Raw genomic sequence first — 23,718 nt, 5'->3', positions numbered from 1 at the left:
GACTTTGTAGGCTCCTCGCAGGCATGAAATAGAAGGAAAAATAACTGATCCTAAGTGTTGGATATTTAACTCAAATGAACATTAACACTTGAGTTTGACATTGATGCAGTTTAGTTTTTTTAGCTACACGGCGAAAGGAACGTAGTGTGATGCAATCACTACTAATCAATCATTATCTGTGCACACTTCTTGTATTCATTCGAATGTGTAGGTGTACCTCATGTTGTGTTAGCGTAAAAGCCTCAATTTGTTGCGAGTATTACACTATCACAGAGAGATTCAATCAAACAACCAGTGGAGGCGATGGAGGGCGCGGGTGGACTGTTTGCAAATGGACTACTTCATCTGAGCAGTTTCCCTGAAGCTGCTCCTGCATTATTCAATAATGCAACTCTATTAGCTCTGCTCTGACGTGGATGACGGAGGAATGGAGCTGCAGGGAGGAATTATGTAGGGAGAGAACATATGGTATGAAAAAAGATAAGGTAAGAAAGTATAGAAAGAAACAAAGAGGTGAAGAAAGAACAGATGGCTGGCTGAAAGGTTTGCGTAACAGTTCAGTAATCTATTCTTTTCCCCCAGAATGTCCTCTCTGGCAAAGATGAGATAGTCATGTGACAGTGGCTGATACTGCGATCCATTTGTGCTAGAACAAAACATCATGGTATTGTCGCTGTGCTGGTATTTCGAAATGTGTGGCTTTAGGGTAAAACAATAACCTTTCCAAATGTTGTGATTCGTTTTTTTTTTTAAATGTTTTAGAGTATGAACAAAATTAAGGTACTCAGCAGTGTCCAAACTGTGGCTCGGGGGCCATTTTTGACCCACAGATAGTTTTTATTGGTCCTTGACATGTTCTGCAAATTAAATTAATTCATTAATAATGGGGTAAATGCACTATGATTCTGCATTTAAACACTGAAGTTGACGTACAGTACAAAACATACATAAACCTACATGTATATACATATACAGTGGGGCAAAAAAGTATTTATTCAGCCACCGATTGTGCAAGTTCTCCCACTTAAAATGATGACAGACGTCTGTAATTTTCATCCTTGGTACACTTCAACTGTGAGAGACACAATGTGAAAAAAAAATCCAGGAATTCACATTGTAGGAATTTTAAATTATTTGTAAATTATGGTGGAAAATAAGTATTTGGTCAACCATTCAAAGCTCTCACTGATGGAAGGAGATTTTGGCTCAAAATCTCATGATACATGGCTCCATTCATTCTTTCCTTAACACTAATCAATCATCCTGTCCCCTTAGCAGAAAAAAAGCCCCAAAGCAAGATGTTTTCACCCCCATGCTTCACAGTAGGTATGGTGTTCTTGGGATGCAACTCAGTATTCTTCTTCCTCCAAACACGACGAGTTGAGTTTATACCAAAATGGATACAGGGATGATACAGCAAAGGATTGGGAGAATGTCATGTGGTCAGATGAAACCAAAATAGAACTTTTTCGTATAAACTCAACTCGTCATGTTTGGAGGAAGAAGAATACTGAGTTGCATCCCAAGAACACCGACCTACTGTGAAGCATGGGGGTGAAACATCATGCTTTGGGGCTGTTTTTCTGCCAAGGGGACAGGACGATTTATCTGTGTTAAGGAAAGAATGAATGGAGCCATGTATCATGAGATTTTGAGCCAAAACCTCCTTCCATCAGTGAGAGCTTTGAATGGTTGACCAAATACTTATTCTCCACCATAATTTACAAATAAATTCTTTAAAATTCCTACAATGTGAATTCCTGAATTTTTTTTCACATTCTGTCTCACAGTTGAAGTTTACCTATGATGAAAATTACAGTCCTCTGTCATCATTTTAAGTGGGAGAACTTGCACAATCGATGCTGACTAAATACTTTTTTTGCCCCACTGTATATATGTATATATATATATATATACATACTAATATATATTCATATAATTACATACATATACAGTATATATATATATATATATAATAATATATATATATATATATATATATATATATACATACACATATCTATACTAATATATATTCACATAATTACATACATATACAGTATATATATATATATATATATATATAGTGTATAAATATATTTATATTATATACCTTAGGATCTCAAGGCTCAGAGGCCAGATCTGGCCCGCTACATATTTCGCCATATCATTAAATGTGGCCCGCCAAAACATTTAACATGGTCCGACACAAAATTGAATGTGATTCACCAAATAATTTAATTTTGTCCCAACCAATTATTTTAAATGACCTGCCTTATCATTTTATGTGGCCTCCCCATTAGTTTATGTGGTCTGCAACATCATTTCATGCGGTCTGCCATTTTAACTGCCACATCATTTTAAGTGGCTCGCCACATCATTTAAATGGCCCTCTCCATCATTTAAGTGAACTGCATTTTTGTGGCCTGCAAACGGCTGAAAATAATGGAACACTTTTTGTATTTGTTCTTTCAATTTTGACAAAAGATGTACTTCATGCAATGGGCATATATTCTACATTTTAATATTATCTGATCATGCAATATGTCACAAGCATTTTTGGGGCCCGGGGGTGCAGGGTAATCAAAATGAAATACTTAAATATCTGCTTTTCGCCTTGACATTATTAGAGATTAATATATCCTTCATTATGTTATTAAAAAAATGTATTAATCAAAAACGTTGCCCATACATTATAATACGTTTCTATTCATATTTATTCACTGTTACAGTGTCCCTTAAATAAAAAATAGATTGACACCCCTGCTTATAGTGACATTCACATAATTACTATTCAAACAACCTGCTGCAACCACCAAAAAGCAGGACTTTGTCTTGATGAAGTAACTAACTGCCTAAGAACACCGCATGTTGTTTATTAACTACTGTACTGTCTACAGCAGCTTTTTTTTTATCACGTGTGAAACTGGCAAAACATACATTATTTAACGAAACATTTAAATTACTCTTTGTTTCTGTTATTGATTTAAAAAGCAAAAAGTCACCCACACAACACCTGCGGCAAACATTAGCAGCAAAACCGTTGCGCTTTCGTTAATTGCTTGCTAACTTGTTGCTGGAGGTGACAGAGATGGCATCAGTGAGGTGAGATTAGTGTTCACGCTGCCTGGAAAAGCTGGCATGTTCCCACCTATTTTACATTGTTATGGTTCTGTCTAAACAGAACTGCAGGCAGCATGAAACCCATTTTTATACCACCTGTACTATCCAGCATGTTTTGTTTTTTTAACCTTTTTTGCCACCCCGTAGCAGTTTTATATGCACAGAAAGAATATAGTATAGGGCCATATTGGAGGCGGGCATGCACACGTGTGTAAAGGTATTCTACAACATTGGGACAGGCCATTGCCACCACGTTATATCAATCTCATTTGGCATTAAGGCTTTTAGGGATGCAGCTATCAATTATTTTACTAATAATCGATAAATCAAATTTTTTCCAATCGTTAAATCTGAAACTGTGGCACTGGTACGCGGACTCCATCTAGAGCAGGGGTTTCAAACGTATGGCCCGTGAGCCGGATCAGGCCCACGAACAGGGTTTATCTTGCCCGCAGGATGAGTTTGTTAAGTATAAAAATGAGCCAAAATTTTTGAATGAAAGAAACTGCTGTTCTAAATGTGTCCACTAGATGCCGCAATAGCAATTATTCGTATCTCTGTAGATGATGCTACATAAGTAAAAAAAAAAAAAACAACAACTACATGATGTTAGTGCATCAGTTAAAGAAAATGAGCAAACTACACAAATAACATCCTATAATTTTATTTTGATATTATTTTTTCATCTTGATAGATTGAAAATTAACACCAATGAGTTGTTTGAACATTATCACATAATTTATTCAGAAAGTATAAATAACGACAAATAAAAATAGAATGCTATTAACCGCAACATGTAAGTGTAAAAAAAACCCAACAACATTATGATTTGTTTTTCAGACAGTGATTGTTTTATTTTTAAACAAAGCAAACAAACTGAAGTAGTCTTTATTTTCAAGTTATCGTTTCGTGATTTTACCAGTCAGGCCCACTTGGGAGAAGATTTTTTTCCATGAGGCCCCCGTTCTAAAATGAGTTTGACACCCCTGATCTAGAGGTACGCCAAATAATCACAGATTTTTTTTTCCTAATTTCAAACACAGTGTTACTGTTTCAACTGTGTGTAATGTTACAATTGCCAAAAATATTAAATATACTTGCTGAATAAAACCTCTGCCATGTCTTAAAAAAATACTTATACCTACTACGCTATTGTTGTTTAACGTTGGTCATTATTGTGGTACCTGAAGAGCCAAGTTTTTTGGTGAAAAATGTTTGAGAACCGCTGCCTTGGTGCAACGGTAATACTACTTGGACAAACTACTCGTAATGCATTGCCAGAGACTTTTAAGGGATTTTGAGTAATTCTGCAAAGCACATAAAATAATTGCATAAAATGTTTTTACCAGATTAATAAGGATGATTGAATTTTCTGCATTAAAGGGGAACTACACTTTTTAAAATATTTTTTAATCATTTACAATCTTTATGTAGGACAAGAAAACAGTTTTTTCTTTTTTTATATACATTTTAACTCGTAAAATACACGCTAACAAAAGTCTGCTAACAATGCAGTCAATAGGACTCGCTCTATTCCGCCTATACAGCACTCTAAAAAACATTCAAATCCTCCATTGTCGTTGTATAAACACACTGTAAGTATATATGCGTGGTAATAGGCACATTCATAATAACATGTAATTTTTACGTATTGTGAGCATTTTAAGCGTATGGCGCATTAGTTTTCACAGACCCATAACAAGGTTTGCTTTTCCCTTCAACAACAAACACTCAGCATCATGCAGCAGTATTGCTTAGTGCTCAACAAAATACATCAACTCTGAACATGATAAAAAAAGTGCGGCAAACAAGCGTCTTTTCATGGTTTTCCCGCCATCTCGGGGTCTAAGTTGATGGTCAAAGTTGACCAAGTTCTTGTTTATTGGCCATAGCCTCCTACTGTCCAGGTGAGAGGCATGATGTATAATCTAAAATTAACTTTGGCTCAGTATGTCAATATAGCTGCATAAACTAGTTGGCTCTCAGCTAAAAATAGTTTGCTGGCGTTAGCACTTATAATAATATTGCTAAAACTTGGTTAATATTCAAGTCATGAGATATAAATGTATTGTTGCTGGTTTTAGCTGTTTATATAGAAGGCTTTAGGGCCGGAATAGTGTAAACCTCTAGCTGCCACCTTATAATTGCCCTATTTTATAAAATTATAATGCATTAAAAAAGGTAAAAACATACAGTATGTGTTCTTCGCTTACATTGGAATTGTGAATGATAGGCAAAATTCCCAAAAACATGTCCAGTTACCCTTTACAGCTTCATCTATTTGTGTTGATCCTTTCAGAAATTAGAGAGTTTAACACTGGAACAGATTTTTCCATTTTACATTGTTTACCATGAGAAGAGTGTTTCATGAGAGAAGCTAATTGTAGCTTAGACACAACAAACAATGTATTACAACAAACGCAAACTATTTTTTTAAACGACCCGGGACGCATTTCGGGTCCTGACCAACTTTCGTCAACACTAAAAGTCTGAGAAAAAAGGTCACATCTAACAGCAGAGTCATTGTTATGAAGCTGAATGTGTGGCGTACCCATCCCAAATGCAGACGATGCTGTGATGTCATTGCGACACAGCTGTAAAGGAACTCAAAGACCCTGACAGCAAAGAGTGTGTGAGGCAGACAAATGAGCATCCATGCTGTCAACAAAAGGCCAAAAAAACCGAAATGTTCAACTCACCACCCAAAGCCTCCGAATGACACACTCCTCTTCCTCCTCAGCATCCTCTCTCTTTGTCTTCTTCTTTATTGTGTAAGAGCTTCCTCTTTCCTCTCCTCCTATCTCCACGTCCCGCCGGCTATAAATACCTTGCGAGACGGCGTCCTTCACACGCTTTTGCCACCTCCTTTCCCCTCCCGCTGTTAATGTTTCTTTCTTTCACTTCGATTCACCGCACGCAGCCGGGGAGGGAGGAGTGAGTGCGAGAGACACAAAGAGACAAGTGGAAGCATTTCCTCTCGCTCACCCGACCCACCCCTGACAAAGCAGAAACAGCAGTACAGATGCTGGGGAAACTTTTGATGGGATAAAATTGAGACAAATACACGTCACTTATATGTAACGATCCTTCAAGTGTCCGTGTAACCTTTCTGTGAGACTCATTTGGACAATACTTGCTCATTATGCAGATGTACACGAAAAGGCACCATTTTTAATATGTGTATGATATTAATACATGTGAAATTGTTGGAGGCCTCTTCAATGAGCAGGTTTCACCATGTTCTCCGCCATACCAGCAGGTGGCGATCGTCTGTAGTAATAAAAGAGTAGCAGGACTGTTTTAAACTCCATATCAAGGCTAAGAAAAATGATTAAACAACGAAAAACGTTTATACGACGCCCCCCTACAGACATGCACGCACAAATGACAACAAAATAATTTACAACACATGCAAACTGAAAAACCTCCAGAAGCTGAATACATTTACGTAAATCTACATTTTAACGAACAATGGAACAATGGGTGTTTTGTTGTATCTTAACCATGACGTCAACACATGAATTAGTCGTATCAAAAATCCACATTTTATCACTATATTAATCAATATTATGAACATTTAAGCCTTCTATAATGGATTTGTACGTCTCAATATATGCTAATATGATCATGACACCTGCTGTACGTAAACAAATGTTCTTAACGTCTACTGTAAAACGTACCCAAAAAGGCCGGGACGGCCACTCTGTGATTGGTTGTCTATACCGTCCATCACAATGCACACGCTTTGATTGGTTGAAAGGCGGGGTTTGTGTCGCAGCATCCAGGAAGTGAATAGCATGAGACTGCAGTTTGACGTGAATTGGTAGCTGTCGAGCTCAACAAGGTAACATTCTCTTGCTGTCTATTAACCATTTTTATTCATATTAGGAGTAAAATAAACATTGAATGGAACTTCGCTTTTAAATAAGTAGATATTGAGAGTTACGTTTCTGTTACTAGAAGTCGTGGATTTATAGCAGGAAAACCCATATTGTAATGTAACGGCTATGAATGCTCATTTTCAGCTAACACCAAGTTGAAGTTGCTTGTTTGAGCCCAGACTAGCCTGTTATATTCACACTTACTTTACTGCTTAATTTAATCTCATAGATACATTGACCAAAATAGTTCATTATCGTATTCTTATTCGTACACATGCCTTGAGTAACGTACTTTGTGACCACGTTGTCTGTGTTGCTTTCTGTTTCGATGCGCATGCGTTTGCAGAAAGTAATGCGCATTAATGACAAGTTGTGCTGTGTCGCCTGGTCATTGTGATTTCCTTCTAGATTAACTGGCTAAAGTGCAGAATTACGGCTGTACACCTTAAGTTACAGTTTAGGTCTCACAGAATGAATTAAAACATTGAGGGACATGCAGTCATTGATTGAAACTTTTATTAGTAGATTGCACAATACAGTACATATTCCGTACTATTGACCACTAAACGGTAACACCTGAATAAATTGTTCAACTTGTTTAAGTCGGGGTCCATCCATCCATCCATTTATTTTCTACCGCTTATTCCCTTTGGGGTCGCGGGGGGCGCTGGTGCCTATCTCAGCTACAATCGGGCGGAAGGCGGTGTACACCCTGGACAAGTCATTACCTCATCGCAGGGCCAACACAGACAGACAGACAACATTCACACTCACATTCACACACTAGGGCCAATTTAGTGTTGCCAATCAACCTATCCCCAGGTGCATGTCTTTGGTCCATGTTTATAATTTCATGGCCACTCTGGTTCATCAGAGTGTACATGCATAAAGAACACTAGCTAGATGCAATCGCTTAGCTTTGAGCACACATTTAAATGTTGGAGCCACTATGGATTGAACTTTCACAGTATCATGTTAGACCCGCTCGACATCCATTGCTTTCACTCCCCTAGAGGGGGGGGGTTGCCCACATCTGAGGTCCTCTCCAAGGTTTCTCATAGTCAGCATTGTCACTGGCGTCCCACTGGATGTGAATTCTCCCTGCCCACTGGGTGTTAGTTTTCCTTCCCCTTTTGTGGGTTCTTCCGAGGATGTTGTAGTCGTAATGATTTGTGCAGTCCTTTGAGACATTTGTGATTTGGGGCTATATAAATAAACATTGATTGATTGATTGAATGTTAAATCTGTCATTGTAACGCCCACAGTTTAGTTCCTCATCACAAGTGAAAACCTCAAACGCAAAGATGGTGGACTCTCAATACTACCTACCAAATGATATTGGCATCTCTGCTCTTGGCTGTACCGAGGCCTTCCGCTTGCTCTCCTCTCAGGAAAAGATGTATGCCCACTACCTGTCACGAGCGTCCTGGTACGTACTCGAACGAATGCCAGTACAGAGGGATTAGCAAATACACTTTACTACAAATACTCCTCCTGCCTTTTTAAGGTATGGAGGCCTTGCAGTGCTCCTGCAAACATCGCCTGAGTCGCCCACCATCTTTGTCTTGCTGCAGAGGATTTTCCGAAAGCAGACACCAGCGCAGCTGGAACATGTGGCAAGAGCAGCTGGGCTCAGCTCGGAGGAGTACCAGGTATACCCCATATGTGTGTTTTTCTATTGTTTGTGGTTTGTGCTTTTGAGTTTTGTGTCCTGTTCAACAGGCCTTCTTGGTGTATGCAGCAGGTTTCTATGCCAACATGGGAAACTACAAATCCTTCGGAGACACTAAGTTTGTCCCAAACCTACCTAAGGTATGCAGAGTTTTTGTATTTCATAACATTATACATTCTTTTACAGTCTTAAAACAGACTGACATGACATAGGTACCCAATTTAGTACTTTAATAGGTACTGTCTGTTGATCCTAGGGATGCAACGATTAACCGGTATTATTTTTACTATTATCACAAAGGCTCTGTGTGTTTCAGTCTTCCTCACTCTCTATAAACAGACATTATGCTAGTACTTTTTTAAACAACCTGCACAAAATGAGAACAATTTCACACTAGCAATGCCGCGCTTATAATACACACCCATCGAAAGACGCTAACATGCTACTGCAGTAGCCAATACTATGGTTTTAACTTAAACATGGCGACACCGGGATCTACCTCACGCAAGTATTTTTATTTATGTATATATTTTTGTAAATATTAAATTGGTTTAATAAAAATACAAGCACGTTTAACCCTAAATATAGCTTCCTTATTTTTAATGAAGACAATAATAGTATAAGTTGGCAGTTGGTGTATTAATTTATTTTAATGACTTGCATTGATTGGAATCAGACAGGTTCTGATAGGTTCCAGAACTTTAAATACACACTGTGCAGGGAAACAATCCTCTTCCAAATACCATATGAAAATGGTTGGGGTTTTTTTTTTAGCTTGTTGGCGTTTTTATACTTTTTACAATACATACAGCGGTCGGTCTTTACACTTTTGACAGCATGTACGCTGAGTCTGTTGAAATAAAAAGTGCTTGTTGCGTTCCTGCTGGTCGTTTTTTTTTTCCGCTTGATATTGCAGCATCATTTCATAAGCTCCTCAGGTGGTGTGAATATCTATCAAGTGACGAAAGTAACATCACAGTGAAGAATAATAGTCAATCACTTTTAGGTGTGTGTTTTTTTTTTTTATGCCCTCCTGGGACTTGACCAACTCCCCTCTGCGATCATCCGGTAGCTTGTGATAGACCAAATGTGAACCCCGAATCTAACGTCTTGGAATTGCAATTGCATGCAAAGTCTACTGTATGATACAGTATAGTATATACTACTTTCAAATAAGACATACGTGTAAGAAAACAAGAGAACAAATGGACAGCAGAGCTCTGTCTTAAATGTTGATTAACTATAAAAAAATATTAGCACCTTTTAACATGGTACAAAAAAATAGTACTGTTGACTACCGTTCTTGATTTCCAAGTATGAGGAATGGGTACCGTATTCACTCAAATGTGGAAGGTACCATCCCTGACGGTGACTTATACTTTATCTGTCATGTCTCCTCAGGGCAAGTTGGACGCTCTCGTGAGGGCTAGTCAAGCTTTTCAGGATGAACCTGAAGAAATGGGGGCTCTTTGGGATAGTTGTTCATGTCTCATCGACTCCCTGAAAGACAAGCAGAAACAACTGGGGCTTGGCGATAAGGTAGTAGCTTTTTTGCTTCCAAAAGGCTATAATTTTTAGTTATTTTCAATTTAAGTGATAGGAATGAGGTAACCAAGCTTATATTGTCTCTGTAAGCTTGTGAAGTATTGTCATTCTGTGCTTTGTTCAGGGAATTACCACCTACTTCTCAGGTAACTGCTGTCTGGAGGACGCTGAGCTGGCACAGAAGTTTCTTGATTCAAAGGTAAGCCTGATGGGTGTAAAATGTTCAATAAAAACACACAAAAATGTGATATCTTTGTGTAAAAGTGGTTTGATATCCAGTTGTGGTTTGTGTTGTTTCCAAGTCTCACTTTTGTTTCCCTTTAGAAACTGTCTGCTTACAACACCCGACTCTTTAAAAGGGAAAATGGCGAGAAAACTTGTTATGAGGTGCGCTTGGCCTCAGCTGTCAACAAAGGTCAGCACTGCCAATAAAGCGGAATAACATTTCCCGTCATAATAAAGAACAGACAATTTAATGTGTCCTGCATGTAATGTGTTATGATACTGCTCCATAGATTGTACAACAGATGGTGAGTGTGAATCAAGCTGTGGATGCTTCGACTTTGAGGGAAAAGAGTTCTCTGTGAAAAGGGGGGACTACGCTACCCTAATGGGGAGGGTCTGCCAGTACCTTAAGAAAGCTCAGGTTGGGATGGTTGTCATTTTTATGCTCATTTGATTATATTTTGTTACTTTCCGTGAATGAATGTGTGCATGATACAATTGAGAAGCTAATTATAATTTTCTTGGCTTTGAATTCGCAGGCTCATGCTGCCAATGAGAACCAGAAAAAGATGCTAGAGCAGTACAGGCAAAGTTTCACTTATGGGTCCATTGAAGCCCACAAGGAAGGATCACGCTATTGGATCAAAGACAAAGGACCAATCGTTGAGAGGTTAATTAATTGTAACTTAGTGTGTAGACTTAAAAAATTATAACGTCAGTTAAGAGGCTATTATGTACATACCAAAATAGTATGTGTCAACATGACTCCTAGTAACTGGTATAAGTTTTTTGGAAAAGGTGCAATAACAACATATGTTGACTACTCCTTAGGAACATACTAACTTTAGTTGGCAAAACAATATAGTTCACTCAATGAACCACGGCAGCGTTCGTAGCCTCTGGCTGAAGGCAAGACACAATATTACTTGCGGGATATAAATTATATAAATTTGGTCGACAATAATTTTTAATACTATCGTTAAATAGTGATAATGCAAGTTGATTGCACATTCCAGCTGTGTAATCAATGCATTATATCATCCTCGCTAGCGACCAATGTCCATCGACCGTGTAAAACCACTTCTTGGTCAGCAATCCTCGCCTCCGTGGAAGCATACAAACTAGGTTTCTTTGGAGGTCCAGGTCTAGCTAAACATGCCACGCTAAGAACATATTGTAACCACTAACCTAGAGCTCTTGAATGTTAACAGAGTTGGATTGATCGATACAGATAATGACTGTAACGGTACGAACATTAGGATCAGTATGTGGTCTATACGATCAGACCGATATTTTTTATGATCAAAAATATTTTGTCTTTTGTTATTGTTTGCAAATTTGGGAATTAACTTAATTAACACAGGAAGACTATAATGGCAAAAAACAAAGGATTTCAATCTCACTTGAAAGTAGGAAATAATACAAATATTTGATTGATAATTGTTACACGGCCATTCTCTGTTGTTGACTGATTAAAATTGTGATCAAAAATGTAATCATTCAATGATCTTGAAAATTTTAAGTATCAACAGTGGTATGACCAATAGTGCCCCTATAACTACTTGGTGTTGGATCGATAACCAAATTTGGAGAATTACCCAAAACTAATGTAAAGTATCCAAACAGAAAAATAAGTGCTTATTACGTTTTAACAGAAGTGTCGATAGAATAATGTTTCAAAAGAAAGTAACCATATATTATTAGTAACATTAGTGCGTTGATTAATAATAGTTTTGACAAAAATAATAAATATAGAAATTATGCCATATATTACGGTTTACGTCCACAGCCAAATTAGGAGCCTTTGTAATCCATTTTGAAATTATTTTCATACCAAATTCGCCCTGCAATGAGGTGGCGACTGTTCCAGGGTGTACCCCGCCTTCCGCCCGATTGTAGCTGAGATAGGCACCAGCAAACCCCAAAAGGAATAAACGTTAGAAGATGGATGGATGGATGGACATAACAAATTATGCATTTTGATAGATATCAATCCAAAAAGCTGCAATATAGATTTTAGCCCATATTACTACTCACTTATGTTGTTTGAAAATCCTAAGTGTCAGAAATTTTTAGGGAAGAATAAATCTGTACTGCTGTACACGGACTACTTTTAATTATTACCAGGTTTAATTGTTATAGTAGTGTTTGTCTCGAAAGAAACATAAGTCCTTATCAGGTGGGTAGTGCATTATTCACTCGTGCTTTAAGTGAAGTATCAGGCAAAAATAGAACCTTACCTACTGTAATAAAACAGTACACAACAGTATGACTCCTTAACCCATTTGCTACTTGATCAGGTTCTCATACTGAAATCCTTTTCATTTTTTTCAGCTACATTGGCTTCATTGAGAGCTACAGGGACCCCTTTGGCTCCAGAGGGGAGTTTGAAGGTAGCTTTGAATTTATGACCAAAACTGTATTTCTGCTGCCATTGCCTTTTAATAAAAACTTTCCCGCCGTGTCCACTTTTTAAGGTTTTGTGGCAGTGGTGAACAAAGCAATGAGCGAGCGTTTCACTAAACTCGTGAGCTCTGCAGAAGTGCTGCTCCCTGAGCTTCCCTGGCCGAGGGAGTTTGAGAAGGACACTTTCCTCAAGCCTGACTTCACGTCCCTCGATGTTCTCACCTTCGCCGGCAGTGGAATTCCAGCTGGGATTAACATTCCCAATTGTATGTGTGCTATCATCATTTGTGATTATTTGTTTTGCTTAACTCACTCGTTGGTCTGTTTTTATTATTTTTAACAGATGATGATATCAGACAATCTGAAGGCTTTAAGAATGTCTCACTTGGAAATGTGCTAGCTGTTGCTTACGCTACCCAGAAGGAAAAGCTTACCTTCCTCAAAGAGGAGGACAAGGTGAGGCTCACAAGCTAGTGATTAGATCATTCTACACGCATTTCATACTCGTGCACACATACACATACACTTCATTTTGTGTGTCTGTCCATGCCAGGATTTGTTCATCAAGTGGAAGAGTCCATCATTTGAGGTGCAGGTCGGACTTCATGAACTGTTAGGCCATGGCAGCGGAAAATTGTTTGTCCAGGTCCGTCAAATGCGGAAGATTTGGATGTATTTATCAAACTGAATGCTGTTAATGATTCTGTGACTCATTTGTGCGTGGATGCCTCAATAGGATGACAAGGGCAAGTTCAACTTTGACCAGAGCAAAGTCACGAACCCGGAAACGGGCGAGCAGGTGCTCTTCAAATAATGCACTTATTAACTTTGGGTTTAGTTGCAGAGCTGCTGTTCCTGATTGCTAATTGTGTGCATATTTAGGTTTCAAGTTGGTATCAGGACAGTGAGACCTGGGACAGTAAATTCTCCATTATCGCCTCTTCTTACGAGGAATGTAGAGCTGAGTGTGTCGGGCTCTATCTGTGCCTAAACAAGGAAGTACTCAGGTGGGTCACTTAGTTCCCATGTTTGTATGCAATTAAATTTTTATGTTACTTTTTACTGTTGTGTGTCGCAGTATTTTTGGTCACAAGGGTCAGGATGCGGAGGATGTGGTGTACGTGAACTGGCTGAGCATGGTGCGAGGAGGACTGCTCGGCTTGGAATTTTACACACCTGAGAACAAGAACTGGAGACAGGTAAACAACAATGAACGCACCTATGATGCGAGCACGCTTCTTATTTAGCTACACGGGAGGGTTGGGGATAGTATATGTAGCATATATGATATATATAGGTAAGCATCAAGTCTCGGAGGAAATGTTGAGCTAATGACACTCAACAAAGGTTTCTGAGGCAAGGTGAGTATATTAAAAGGTAGACAAACCCCCAAATATGTACAAGTTGCAATATTTACACTGTGCACATCTTATTCTTTCCCAATGGTTAATACCAAAATAGTTAAGTCCGTGATCAAAACGTTCAGTTTTTGTATGAGTTCCCCATATAAAAATACAAAGACTGCTCCTACAGCACCAGCAGGTGACCGCTTTCGGGCTTCAGGCTAATGACCTAGAAGATCACCCTCCAGATGTTTAATTCAAATTTGTAACATGTCCTTCGTTGTAGTCTTTAAAGGAGGTCTTTAAACCTGGCCTGCATGAACAGGACCAAGCAATGAATTACACCATTCTTATAATTCAACATCAATATGAACATTAAGTTAAATCAATACAATCATTTAAATACACATGCGACACAATTAAATAAAATATTTATATATTGAACTTGATTCAAAAGTTCAACAAGATGCAATGAGATGCAGCAAGAAGAGTACTCACGACAGACGGCCTTTTAAATAGATCAGTACAAAGTATGGTAGTTTATAATATGGTAGACAATTATATATAATAAAGTTGCATACAATTATTGAGGTTACATGTAGGATAGAGTATTTGTCACAATGTGGAAATTCTGTGGTTGCGGTGCAGATTTTACATACAGTAAAAAGTGTACAAACGTTTCATACCCCCATTGTGTGTCTGCAGCGCAGCCACTGTGTGTCTGCAGCGCAGCCATTTTGTGCCAGGCAGCACATCCATTGTGCCGGGCTTAACGATCTCTGCTCATTTTGTCAGTAGAGCAGGGGTGTTTTTAGCGAATTGCTACCTTGTTTAGTGTTAGGTGTTGTTGTTTTTTTTTTAGCATTTTTCTAGTTTTTCTAGCTCAATAAGTCCAAAGTAAGCAATGGACAAGTGATGTCCAATTTGAAACAATTAGGAAGTATCCACAGTGTTGTCGACACTGCCGTTGTAAACTATTGGCAGAATGATAATTATTATCTTAATACCATTATCTATTCATGTGTGCAGGCTTATCTTAAGTTTTGGCACATTTCAGGCTCACATGCAGGCTCGGTTCGTGATCCTGCGTGTGCTGCTGGAGGCTGGAGAGGGCCTGGTGGGCCTGGAGGAGGTCACAGGAACGGACGGCAAGCCCGATGCTCTAATTACAATAGACAGAAGCAAGATCCACACCGTTGGAAAGGACGCCATCCACAAATTCCTTCGGAAACTGCAGGCATGTCTGTCAGCCAAGACGTAACTAGACACGTATCATTTAGCTCTTGCCATCTAATAGGGATGAGTATAATTTATGTATATTGACAATTAACAATTTTAGGGATATTTCTCTTTTGTGGTTAGGTCTTTAAATCCACAGCAGATGTGGACAAAGGCAAGGCCCTCTATGATGGATACTCCACCGTAAGCGAGAGCGGGACTCACAATTTCTTGCGCCTTCGTGAGACTGTGCTTCTTAGGAAAGAAGATCGTAAGATATTTGTCCAAGCCAACACCAGGATCAACGGTAGGTTCGGATATGCCAGCGCCACTCGTTTATGGGAGTCCTGCAATTGACCTTTGCTACACAAGGTGGCAGCAGAATTATAAGCACAAAAAAAGTCAAAGCTTTCTTTTTGTGCTCCCCAGAGGACAGCGTTGAGCTGGTGGAGTATGAAGGCAGTGCATCAGGCTTAATTCAGTCTTTCACGGAGCGCTTCCAGGACGACAAGGAACTAGAAGCCGACCTCTTGGAGTTGAGCAAAGTAGATGGTTCCTGTTGGTGTTGATGCGTCTTTCTTCAGAATCCAATTCGACCTTATCTTAGCTTCTCAGATTGGTCTTCTTATAACAGACTCACAGGAAGCCTGATCAATGAACTATCCTGTATACAAGACCTCACTAGTTCACTTGGTTAATATTTCATTACTTTCAATGACAAATATTTTCTTACATTCAAAAAAACTTTCCTTGATATGGTCCCACTGTCCATTAAACACACGCATTGATTTGACTAGTCTATTTTTGTTAATCATGTTACAAGTTAAAATGGTTTAAGTTAAAATAGACTGCAAAACAATCCGGTTTTGACATGTTAATTAAGAAGTGACTTGACAGTATTCAATTATCTGAGACAGAAATTGTGCAAAAATAAACTATTTGATAAAAACCCATTGTCTTTTAATTGAAATATTTTTCAGTCTGTTTTTACTTCAGTGGGCAGCATTACACTAGTTTACAGCAATTATCCATTTTATTAATGTAATATACACATACTTATGTAAGGCCCAAATCTTACCTTACAGTTTATCCATCCATGAGCATTTATTTGAAGTGACAGTATTCCACATTGCAATTTGTGTAATTGATGCTGCATTAGTTTAAAGATTAATTTTGCTGGATATCACTTTTTTGCTGTACTGCAGTCTTTTGTGCCATCTCTGCAGCCTCCTCAAGGCCATCAAAGGAACCACGGCTGTCTGTGTCAAGTGTAGATGCTTCCATTTCTCTGTGTAGTTCTTCCACTTTATTATCATTTATTTTCTTCTCTAGCCCATGTTGGCTTGATGTGAAAGTAGGTGTTTTCTGACAGGCTTCCTCTGCCATTGGAGAAATAACTGGAGAACAGAAGGGTGTTAAAGAGAAGGGGGAAGAAGATGGTGACTGATAGGGAGAAAGGGAAGCACTGGGAGCCTTGGGCGAAAGAGATGGAAATTGATAGTGAGTGGCTAAAGATGCGCTGGAAGGGTCCTGAGGGGCGGGAGACGTTTTGGGGGGAAGGGGTGGTGCTAGATAAGGAGAGAGTGATGGAGAAAGAGAGGATGTGATGGCTGGTGGTGGCTGCATGTAATCTGTGTCTTCAGGTGGATGCTCTGCCACTGTTGGTAGTTGGGAGGCTTCCATTTGTTTTTGACCCTCAGAAATGTTCTGAGGTTCGGCCTGCTTCAAAGCTTTACATTTTCCTTTAGTTTTGGGCATGAGGGGTGGCGGGGGCGGACGAGCGAGTGGGGGCGACAGCAGGGTGGACGTCTCTGTGGACACCCGGACCTTGAAGCTGCGTTTCATTAAGCGCCGTTTGGAAAGGATGCTGTCAGACTGCAGGAAGAGAGGGTTGATGAAGCAGAGAGCGCCCAGGCCTGAGCCGCAGTCCAGCTCTCTGGGGCTGCGCGTCTCGATCGGGCAGAACTCTCGAAACAGGGTGGAATTGGGGTCTGATTCAGGAGTTGCATTTAGCTCTGAGTCAAGCTGCGGGCTGGAATCGGTTTGGGATGCAGGGATTGTTTGCGAATTAGCAGTGGCTATGGCTGAGATTGGAGAGTTTTGGCTCTTCTCCTCGGTCTTTGGGGCCTCTCGTGGCCCGCGGACATTCAAATGCGAGTTCCAGAATTCTGTAAAAAGTAGTGGGTGTTTAATTAATGCTATTAACATTGTTTTATATGATCATAACACAATGAATACACCGTTAATAATATAGAAATGCATCAATAATACCGTTGGATCGGTTTTGGCCAACCTCCATTAGCTTGCGTTTATATTTTATATCGACCACAAATCAATATCTGACGATTTCTGTGAAAAAGTATGTAATCAGCCAATGCTGATCCCTACAAGCAGACATATGTGTTTTGGTGTACCAGTTGACAGAGGCGGCCAGCAGCTAACTGTATGCCCATAGTCCATACACCTGTGGAGCCGCTCCCTGACGTTAATAATCCTTCACTTTGGCAAATAATCTACAATTCTTACACATCATCACTGGGAGACTGGAGGACAAGGCTAAACATGCTATAAACAGACTAAGATCAAGCAGAAGAATTCATGCTAATTGCTAAACTAGTTTAAGCTAGACCAGTTATTCTCAAATTGTGTTAGGGGTTCCACTAGTGGTACGCCAAATAAGTCGTACTGTACATTGAGTATAATTGTTTGTGCATTGTCTGTAATATTAAAACAGTGGCCAAAAATATTTAATATACTTGTCAAAAAAACCTCTGCCTTTTTTAAATGAATACTTAGGCCTAATACACTACTGTATTTAAATGTTGATCATACATGCCAACCTTTAGATCTCCGAATTCGGGAGATTGAGGTGGGAGGCATTGGGGGGGGGCATGGTTTGGTGGTAGTGGGGGTGTATATTGTAGCGTCCCGGAAGAGTTAGTGCTGCAAAGGGTTCTGGGTATTTGTTCTGTTGTGTTTATGTTGCGTTACGGTGCGGATGTTCTCCCGAAATGTGTTTGTCATTCTTGTTTGGTGTGGATTCATAGTGTGGAGCATATTTGTGTTAAAGTTGTTTATACGGCCATCCTCAGTGTGACCTGTATGGCTGTTGATCAAGTATGCATTGCATTCACTTGTGTGTGTGTTTAAGCCGCACAAATTAAGTCACTTGGTCAGCACGCTGTTTGTATTGAGAAAAAGTGGACGTGATAACAGGTTGTAGAAGACTTTAAAGGCAGTGCCTTTAAGGCACGCCCGAAATATTGCTGTCCGGGTGGAAATCGGAAGAAATTCAGGAGAATGGTTGCCCCGGGAGATTTTCGGCAGGGGCACTGAAGGTCTGGAGTCTCCCGTAAAAATCGTGAGGGTTGGCAAGTATGATCATTATGGTGAAACTTTGAGAGCCAAGTGTTTTCTGAGGTGGTACTTGGTTGAAAAAAAAAAAGTGAGAACCACTGAGCTCGACAAATAGGTGCTTAGTAAACATGAAGTGTAGCTTGAACTGCGTTACAACAGAAAGTAAGCAGTTATTAACTGGAAATAATCGAATAGATTTAAGAGTCTCGAGAGAAGATAAAATAACGGTGCTTAGTTGATCGATCCATATATTGATACTGTCTACTGTACCAAAGGTAGTGTCAATATGTGATCAATAGTAGAGGGATTTTATTTTATTTGTCAATGTTTACAAAATGTTCGGAGACAGGAGGACTGTGTGGGCAAAAACCAGAGGATCTAAAAGAGTACTAGATTGTACTTTTTGGATTTTTTAGTTGTGTACTATTGACTGTTTCACTCAAACAATTGCATGTAATTACAGGAAAGAATAAACTAGTTTGGATATTCTGTTAATATTGGTAAAATCAATAGCACTAACCATAAATACATTTAAAAAAAATTCAGATTATACATTGGTATCTATTAGGAATATCCCTCCCAACCTGCAATTGTCTTTTAATGTGTAAAACTGATATAAAAATATGTTTAATACCTTTAAGAGGGTTAGACAAAAGTATTAAAATAGGCCTTTTAGAGCTTTTTATAGGTACGTCCATTTTTCGCCATTCTTCAAAAATAATTTATGCAAACAACAGGGATTTACTGGATTTGGGTTTAAATATGCAAAAGATACCAACCTACTCCCATATGAGAGATGGACTCCAGCTCTTTGTGGGAGGTTGCTTTAGCAATGGCTTCAGGGAGCTCCAGGGGGAAGGGTAAAACATCTCTGGCAAAATCATCATGTTTATACCATTAGTGATAATACTATTTATTAATACATGAGTATAGTAAGAAAGGGTATTTTACCTGCTGACACAGTAGAATGAAATAAGTCTTGGAAGGTCTGGAAAGCTGATGGCTGAAGTCTCCAGAGAAAGAGCTGAGACGGACACGACAGGACAGGTGCAACTTTGAAGTATGGGTTCACAGGTCACGTATTATGAATAGTACTTACTTGAACATTCCGCCCTGATACCAAATTGCTGCACAAAGGATGGCACGCTGTCATCCACCAGGCGCACACACAGCACATTTCTCTTGGACGTGAGAGACTTGCGCACCAAGAATGTCTGCGAAACAACACATCAGACTAAAAACCCATAAGACATCCATATTTGTTCTAACATTTTCAATCAGTTTTGGCTGTGCTAACGCATTATTGCGTGACTTTTCCACAGGATTTTTTTTTTTTTTTTTTAAAGTACAAGTCTGTACTTTAAATAAGCCTACAATGGCCAAACGAGGCGATATGGCCTCAAATCTTCATTATTTGGTATGTAAATGATGAGAGAACCATTTCAAAACGGGTTACACTGAGTCGTAATTTCGGTTGTCTTATTTTCTCAAAACTATTTGCTGTTAATATCTAGTTACATTTTTGGTAGCATGGTTCTATCCACATTTCTTCTAAAATGTAGCTATTGTTCTTCTGTTATTAGGCTACTTTACATTAGTTTTGGGCAATACTACAAATGTAGGTATTGATACAATGCCAAGAAGTTACAGGGGCAGTATTGGTCACACCAATGCTGATACTGATCATTTAATTTTTGATCACAATTATAATCAGACAGAAACACAAAATGTCGGTGTAACAATATCAATTAAATATTACAAGTAATTTTTCCTGATCCCTTTTATTACATACAATATTTTACAATGCAGTCAATAGTGCAAATAACTAAACAAGCCAAAAACTACTATTGGCTCTAATTGAAGTCTTTTGGGTTTGGCCTTTATAGTCTTGTATCTAGGGACTTATTTCCAGAGTTTGTAAACAATAACAATAAAAACTTTATTATAGTAAAAAAAATATGAATCTTATCACTGTAGTACCGACCATACATTGATATTATACTTGGTATCGTTTCTGTTGAAATTTGTATCGACCGTTGTTTACATTAAATAGCTCTAGCATAGCGATTAGCATGGTATATTGTTTCCTCGTACGCCATACACTACACATAGTCGATCCTACGGTGTGTTTAGCTCTTCCTTGTCCTCCAGAAAGAAACAGACTTTATTTGCCGCCATGGAGGCCAGGATTATGTCAGCCTCTATTTTGCTTGTGAGGAAACGACATAGCATTGACGCTGTCAAATTTGCGGGGCACATCTTGACATGTATTATCACAAAACAACGATGGCATCAGAAGCTCTATCGTCAGCAAAATGTACATAATTTACGTTAAATATCATCTATTTGGTATCGTCTAAACCAGGGGTGTCAAACTCATTTCAGATCAGGGGCCACATGGAGAAAAATCCAATCCCAAGTGGGGCAGACCGGTAAAATCACGGTACGATAACTTAAAAATAAAGACAACTTCAGATTGTTCTATTTTTAAACAAAGAAAACAATCACATTCTGAAATTGTACAATTCATAATGTTGTTTTTTTTACACTTAAATGTTGTGGAAAATAGTATTCTATCTGTATATGTTGTTATTTATATTTTCTGAATAAATTATGTGATAATCAGTCAACTTATTGGTGTTAATTTTCAGTCATTTTATCGACATGAAAAAATATCAAAATCAAATTACAGTATGTTATTTATGTAATTTGATCATTTTCTTCGACTGACGTACTAACATCATGTGGTTTATTTTGTACACATGCAGCATCATCTACAACATGGGTGTCAAACTCTGGCCCGCGGGCCAAATCTGGCCCGCCGTGTAATTTAATTCGGCCCTTGAGGCAATATCAATCTAGCATTAGAGCTGGCCCACCGGTGTTATACAGAGTCGGTGCCGCTGTAACACCGCATTCACCGGTAATACTCATACTTGCCAACCCTCCTAATTTTCCTGGTAGACTCCCGAAGTTCAGTGCCCCTCCCGAAAATCTCCCGGGGCAACCATTCTCCCGAATTTCTACCGATTTCCACCTGGACAACTATATTGGGGGCGTGCATTTACAGCACTGCCTTTAGCGTTCTCTACAACCTGTCGTCACGTCCGCTTTTCCTCCATACTAACAGCGTGTCACATAATATTTGTGGCTTTTACACACACACACACACACACACGCACAAGTGAATGCAACGCATACTTGGCCAACAGCCATACAGGTCACACTGAGGGTGGCCATATAAACAACTTTAGCACTGTTTCAAATATGCGCCACACTGTGAACCCACACCAAACAAAAATGACAAACACATTTTGGGTGAACATCCGCACCGTAACACAACAGAACAAATACCCAGAAGCCACTGCAGAACTAACTTTTCCGGGTAACTTCCAGCAAACTGACCAATAATTAACGTTTTATTCGTGCATTTTCTATTGCTACTTCAAGGTTTGAATGTTTGGTTCATTCATTATTGTTTTTTTATTTTCAAATGTATTATTAGCCTGTGGAAAAAATATTATATTTACCTCAGAAGATTGCAAATTGAAAAAAAGGCATACCATTTTTATTAAAATTTAATTTGATATGCCATTGGTATTTTTTTAATTATTATTATTATTATTATTTGAAACTGGATTTTGCATGTCACTAAAGTTATATAAGCCTTGCATGTTCAATATTTAATGCAAAACTTGTTTGGGTCCCTATTAAAAGGTTAATTTGTTCAACCTTGGCCCGCGGCTTTGTTCCGTTTTAAATTTGGCTCACTCTGTATTTGAGTTTGACACCCCTGATCTACAAAGATACAAATAATTGCTATTGCTACATCTAGTGGACACATGTTGAACAGCGGTTTCTTTCATTAAAAAATTTTAGGTTAATTTTTATATTTAGCAAACTCATCCTGCGGGCCGGGTAAAACCTGTTCGCGGCCCTGATGCAGCCCTCGGACCGTACTTTTGACACCCCTGGTCCAACGCATTTCATTACCATATTTGTCTTATTTCAAAATGCCATTTTCATTAACACATTTATCTAAACATAAACAAATGCAATGATGTGCCTTAAAATTTGAACTGTGGACTGCTGGCTTTCAACTTTTATATTTGTCCACCAGATGGTGCTACTTTTTCCCAATTAAAGCATGCAGCAAAAATCATAATTCCCTTTTTTGTTTTTACTTGTTGTTTCTACTCTTGTATGACTTATGTATACATTCTGACCCCTGGAGGCTCCCTTTGTAGTATGTGGAGCGCAGTGGCGGCGTTGATCGAGAGCTGGAGCCATACAGGGACCGTCAACAGGAGCCGGTCCAGTACGCTGATGCTCTTCAGGGATCCGCATCCTCTCTGGTGGCCTGGGAACTTGCCCTCTGACGGCTCGGTTGGTTCGGGAAAGTCATAGAGAGGCTCCTCCTGCTGTGCCATCTGCAAAAGCACAGTCTTGGTTTATGTACTGGCGGTGCAAACAAGCAAGAAAAATGGCTCAGGGTTTTTTTTTTACAACAGGAAGACCTGCACACACCTGCGTAGTAAATCCAGGACTGTGTAAGCAAGTCCAGACTTGGTTTTAAGTGCAGTAGTCGTAGGAGCTGCAGAAAAAAAATGTTAGGGGACACGCTCAACCAGAATCCAAACCTACCACTAAAAAAACAACATAAGTGGAATGGATATGGAACCCACGTATAACAGCTTAAACACAACAAGTCTGAACACCTTTTTACCTTGTTGCTCTTCTCCTTCCTTTTAACCCCTCTTTAGGATAGCAGAACATGCTCCTAATTTTACCAATAACTTATTACCGTAGAAAATAACATTATTTAACGGCCTGGCCTGTTATGACGTGTGACTTCTGCTCATGTCCAAGTCGCCTTCTTCTTCTTTGGTTCTTTTCCTGTAGATCGTCTTCTTCCTCGTCTATGGCTCCTCCTCTCTCACCTGTCTGG

The 23,718-nt window shown here is 39.1% G+C and overlaps 3 protein-coding genes across 10 annotated transcripts in view; 1 reads left to right on the top strand and 2 right to left on the bottom strand.

Annotated features, from left to right (window-relative positions):
• LOC133551715 (rap1 GTPase-activating protein 2-like) overlaps positions 1–6,046 on the bottom strand; it is a 47,478-nt gene extending 41,432 nt beyond the window's left edge. For 3 of the 6 annotated variants that reach the window (XM_061898715.1, XM_061898717.1, XM_061898722.1), the window contains exon 1: positions 5,823–6,046. In XM_061898715.1, the coding sequence (XP_061754699.1) occupies positions 5,823–5,866 (44 nt within the window). In that variant the 5' untranslated portion in view covers positions 5,867–6,046. The remainder of the gene's footprint in view (positions 1–5,822) is intronic. The other 3 variants (XM_061898718.1, XM_061898726.1, XM_061898719.1) reach the window with 2 other exon arrangements.
• Positions 1–16,362, top strand: part of dpp3 (dipeptidyl-peptidase 3) — a 27,983-nt gene extending 11,621 nt beyond the window's left edge. Inside the window, exons 1-19 of one of the 2 annotated variants that reach the window (XM_061898713.1) lie at positions 6,819–6,967; positions 8,270–8,433; positions 8,512–8,656; positions 8,727–8,816; positions 10,078–10,215; positions 10,346–10,420; positions 10,546–10,636; positions 10,737–10,867; positions 10,986–11,116; positions 12,781–12,839; positions 12,924–13,118; positions 13,196–13,308; positions 13,406–13,498; positions 13,589–13,651; positions 13,735–13,859; positions 13,931–14,051; positions 15,253–15,432; positions 15,558–15,720; positions 15,843–16,362. In XM_061898713.1, coding sequence (XP_061754697.1) covers positions 8,309–8,433; positions 8,512–8,656; positions 8,727–8,816; positions 10,078–10,215; positions 10,346–10,420; positions 10,546–10,636; positions 10,737–10,867; positions 10,986–11,116; positions 12,781–12,839; positions 12,924–13,118; positions 13,196–13,308; positions 13,406–13,498; positions 13,589–13,651; positions 13,735–13,859; positions 13,931–14,051; positions 15,253–15,432; positions 15,558–15,720; positions 15,843–15,982 — 2,178 coding nt within the window. In that variant the 5' untranslated portion in view covers positions 6,819–6,967; positions 8,270–8,308 and the 3' untranslated portion in view covers positions 15,983–16,362. Of the gene's footprint in view, positions 1–6,818; positions 6,968–8,269; positions 8,434–8,511; positions 8,657–8,726; positions 8,817–10,077; positions 10,216–10,345; positions 10,421–10,545; positions 10,637–10,736; positions 10,868–10,985; positions 11,117–12,780; positions 12,840–12,923; positions 13,119–13,195; positions 13,309–13,405; positions 13,499–13,588; positions 13,652–13,734; positions 13,860–13,930; positions 14,052–15,252; positions 15,433–15,557; positions 15,721–15,842 lie in introns of those variants that run through there. The other variant, XM_061898712.1, reaches the window with a different exon arrangement.
• Positions 16,347–23,718, bottom strand: LOC133551717 (ras and Rab interactor 1-like). Of its 2 annotated transcripts, none has more exons than XM_061898728.1 (7): positions 23,497–23,718; positions 23,298–23,364; positions 22,989–23,200; positions 19,870–19,984; positions 19,722–19,794; positions 19,550–19,641; positions 16,347–17,581 (listed from the first exon to the last, which is right to left on the bottom strand). In XM_061898728.1, exons 3-7 carry the CDS (start codon positions 23,115–23,117, stop codon positions 16,581–16,583), a joined length of 1,410 nt encoding a protein of 469 aa, XP_061754712.1. In that variant the 5' UTR covers positions 23,118–23,200; positions 23,298–23,364; positions 23,497–23,718; the 3' UTR covers positions 16,347–16,580. The 2 variants fall into 2 exon arrangements, with proteins under 2 accessions (XP_061754712.1, XP_061754711.1); XM_061898727.1 differs by having other exon boundaries at positions 22,997–23,200; positions 23,497–23,716.

This window comes from Nerophis ophidion, linkage group LG04 (assembly GCF_033978795.1).
Source record: "Nerophis ophidion isolate RoL-2023_Sa linkage group LG04, RoL_Noph_v1.0, whole genome shotgun sequence".
NCBI classification, from domain to species: domain Eukaryota; kingdom Metazoa; phylum Chordata; class Actinopteri; order Syngnathiformes; family Syngnathidae; genus Nerophis; species Nerophis ophidion.
Note: the sequence above shows the minus strand (reverse complement) of the source record. Positions and strands in the feature narration are given on the sequence as shown.

Bases quoted from the DNA above. Each gene is read 5' to 3' on its own strand.
- LOC133551717 (XM_061898727.1), bottom strand. From the start codon at position 23,200: ATGGCACAGCAGGAGGAGCCTCTCTATGACTTTCCCGAACCAACCGAG. The intron at 19,985-22,996 runs GTCAGAATGTAT...GTTGTTTCGCAG, and splicing joins TACAAAGGGAGCCTCCAGGG to ACATTCTTGGTGCGCAAGTC. The intron at 19,642-19,721 runs GTAAAATACCCT...TGATTTTGCCAG, and splicing joins TCATTCTACTGTGTCAGCAG to AGATGTTTTACCCTTCCCCC.